Source organism: Citrus clementina, unplaced genomic scaffold (genome assembly GCF_000493195.1).
Source record: "Citrus clementina cultivar Clemenules unplaced genomic scaffold, Citrus_clementina_v1.0 scaffold_1, whole genome shotgun sequence".
NCBI classification, from domain to species: Eukaryota; Viridiplantae; Streptophyta; class Magnoliopsida; order Sapindales; family Rutaceae; genus Citrus; species Citrus x clementina.
The window spans coordinates 18427286-18430459 of record NW_006263303.1 but is presented as its reverse complement, the minus strand read 5'-3'; the positions used below and the strand labels follow the sequence as shown (position 1 = coordinate 18430459).

The window sequence follows — 3174 nt, the reverse complement described above, 5'->3', positions numbered from 1 at the left end:
ACCAACCTCGTACTGGCATGATGCTAAGGCGTTAGTGATTATTCTAGGAAAAAAAATTAAAAAATAAACATTTGTTAATAAAAGATTTATTGCCTCACCAATCCATCTAAAATAAACATGTTTTTCTTGTGACCTTTTTTTTTTCTTTTTCCGGAGAATAATATGATAATGTTCTTATGGAAATCATTTCTCCAAGTAAATCCTTTTAACTAAGCATTAAAATACTGACAACTCCATTAGAGCATTACCATTTAGTGTCGCAGAAAGGAGAAAGATGAACTGATCTTTACAAAGAGCATGTAATTCAGACTGCAACTATGCATGCTGAGACATAAAATAATTTAATTTTATTTAGTATACATACATATATATATATATATATATGTTATCCGATTAGAGCATCCTCATTTTTATTAAAAAATAAAAAATATAATTTTTAATGTATCGAAATCTATATTCTTTATTATATTTTAATGATATTCTCAATTTAATAAAGAAAAAATTCTCTCACAGGAAAAATACTCTGAATACACACACACACACACACATAAATGCTGAAACTGTGAAACATAAAACTATTTACCAACCTCATGTTGTTCTAATGAATGAATAAACTTCCACCGTCGAAGGAGCATCATGAATCATCATCATCATCATCCTCCTCGATTAGATTGCATTATATTCTGACATCATTTCAGACCTCAAAGCGTACAAAAAGATGTTTACTACTTTTCATATTAATGAGCACCAAAACCACGTACCTACCCAGCCACAATTAAATTTAAAGCAAAAATAATGTGCAATGTTTTTTTTTAATCTCATCGGAAATTCTCATCGTCGTCGAAAGAAAAAAGCTAGCTAGCTAGCTAGCAAGTAAAACAGACATGTAAAAGTATAGCTTCGAAGTAAAAGATGAAGTCATCTGTAAGACTTGAGCAAAGCTCCACAAAACGTACATATAATAGCTTTCCAAGATTTGCAGTAAAATGGAACGTAACAAAATCTCGTCACCGTTTTCATGTCCGCCACGCTGGCGCCACGGCGGCATCGCGAACACGTCCCGGCCACCGGCTTGCTGCTGCTAATCTTCCTCTTCTGGTCTACCAAGAAGCAGAAACAAACCATTGAGAGATGTTGATTGTTGATTTGATCGGAATCCGGAGAGACGCAAGAGAGACAATTTTAAGATCCTTTTGCTGATTGCAAGCTTATTACCGACTCCTGATAGTAGCGTTAGGACTAATGTTATAGGTCGAGCAGTTTACTCTTAGGTTATTGTGACATCAACCAATTGGTATTTGACACGTGTTTGGTTTTAAAAGATTGAGTGATTGGTTTTTCTTTTTCCTTTTACTTTTTTTTTTTTTTTTTCATGTAATGGTTGTAGGAAACCTGCTTAGTTACTAGTTTGTCACAGTAAATGTGTGGCTGGTATTGCCACGTGTCAACTTTGGCATGTTGTAATTTGTCAAGCGGTGAAGACTGACCGGAGAATGTGTTTGCTTTCCACCCGTGAAGTGGGGTGAACGGCGAGGATCAAGATCTTCTTTTGATACGAGTATTTTATAAATTTTGTGCCACCTATATTTTAATATTAATAAATAATTAAAATATAATTATTTTTTTAATTTATTAAACACTAATTATATTAAAAGAATTTACTCATATAAAGATCAAATCAAGAAAGGGTCCTGATCTAAATGAATTTTTTTTTTTAATTACATGAGATTATTAAATTGTTATCACATAATTATTAGAATAAATTTTATTTTCTCTTATGTAAAAGAGATGTTTGCTCCACTAAATTAAACTTCATAAAATTTAATATTAAAAAAACATTTATTTCACTAAATTAAACTCTCACGATACAAAAATATTTTGGAGCAACTCGAAACGCAGGTTAGAGTGATTCGGAAGGACAAAATTTTGAGCTGTCAATTGTTTGATTTGTTCTGCTCCGAATTTTCAATTGGTGAGGTCGGGTAATTAATTGGTTTATAAATGTTCTGTGCGTGTTGTATTTATTCTTGCGTCAGAACTGTCACCTTTGTGAGAACAAGTATCTGAGGTTAATTTACTGGCCATATTTATTATTATTATTATTATTATTATTATTATTATTTTAAGTTTTCCCGTATTTAGTTTGAGCGAATTAAATGATACCATCAAGTATTATTTATTGTAAATATACCGCAATCTATACATATGTGTGTCCATTGAACCTTCTTCTTGACCACTGAAAAAGAATTATTCAATACAGCGATCCATCCATTCGCCATCTCCTTATTATAGAAACAATGTATCAATTCAAATTCAAAATCAGCGGTGCCTCATTATTTTCAAAGCTTCATTATTAATAATAACTCAAACTTTAGGCATTTTGAGTAGGGACATTTGACAAGATATGCAGCCATGCCAAAGTCATGTATCATTGTTTTAATCAAAGGGTAACAAGAAGTACTAATAGGATTAATTAGTTGCCAATAAGATAATCGGCTGCCATCAAAACCCCATTAAATGTGATTGAAATTAATCTATTTCAAATCTTTAAAAAACTTAATTTGTTTTAGGTTTCTAAGTTTTTTTTCTCTTTTAATGGAAGATTCTAAGTCTTGATTGTCTGTGGCCTGCCGAGCAAACCAAGCCAAAAAAATAAAAGTTTCCAAGTCTTCATCCGACGAACAATGCTCATTAATTATCTTATCTTTTAAATTTTTCTTCGTATATTAATTCAAAAAACAAAAAGTCTTCATCCGATGAACAAAGCTCATTAATTATCTTATCTTTTAAATTTTTCTTTGTATACTTATTCGAAAAACAAAAATTTCTTTGCAGACATTGTCAAAATAAGAAAAGGGCACATAAAAATTGGTTATATATTGGGACTTAACTACCTTGCATCAGTTACAAAGTACCACCTGATTTTCTTTTTTATTATTTCAATTCTTGATCATTGGATTCAATGAAAAAATAGATTCAATGGTAGAGATTTGCTTATTCGAATATTAACATTATACTCCTTGCTATTTATCAAAAACGCAAAAGAGCTAACAAATTAAAACTTTTAGCATATAAGTCCAAATTATTTAAAATTTGGTGTTGTTTAATTAGTAGTGAGTCTTAAAAAATATTTTTTTAATATTATATATTTTATTTTAAAAATTAATTTTGAAT

At 30.4% G+C, this 3174-nt stretch overlaps 1 protein-coding gene across 1 annotated transcript; it reads right to left on the bottom strand.

Moving 5' to 3' along the window:
- Positions 1 to 709: 709 nt before the first annotated feature.
- LOC18054180 lies at positions 710 to 1229 on the bottom strand. Its single transcript, XM_006451893.2, has one exon. It carries the CDS (start codon positions 1123 to 1125, stop codon positions 919 to 921), a length of 207 nt encoding a protein of 68 aa, XP_006451956.1. The 5' UTR covers positions 1126 to 1229; the 3' UTR covers positions 710 to 918.
- Between the last annotated feature and the right edge of the window lie 1945 nt (positions 1230 to 3174).

Excerpts from the sequence above, each read along its gene's own strand:
- LOC18054180 (XM_006451893.2), bottom strand. The coding sequence starts at position 1,125 with ATGGTTTGTTTCTGCTTCTTGGTAGACCAGAAGAGGAAGATTAGCAGC.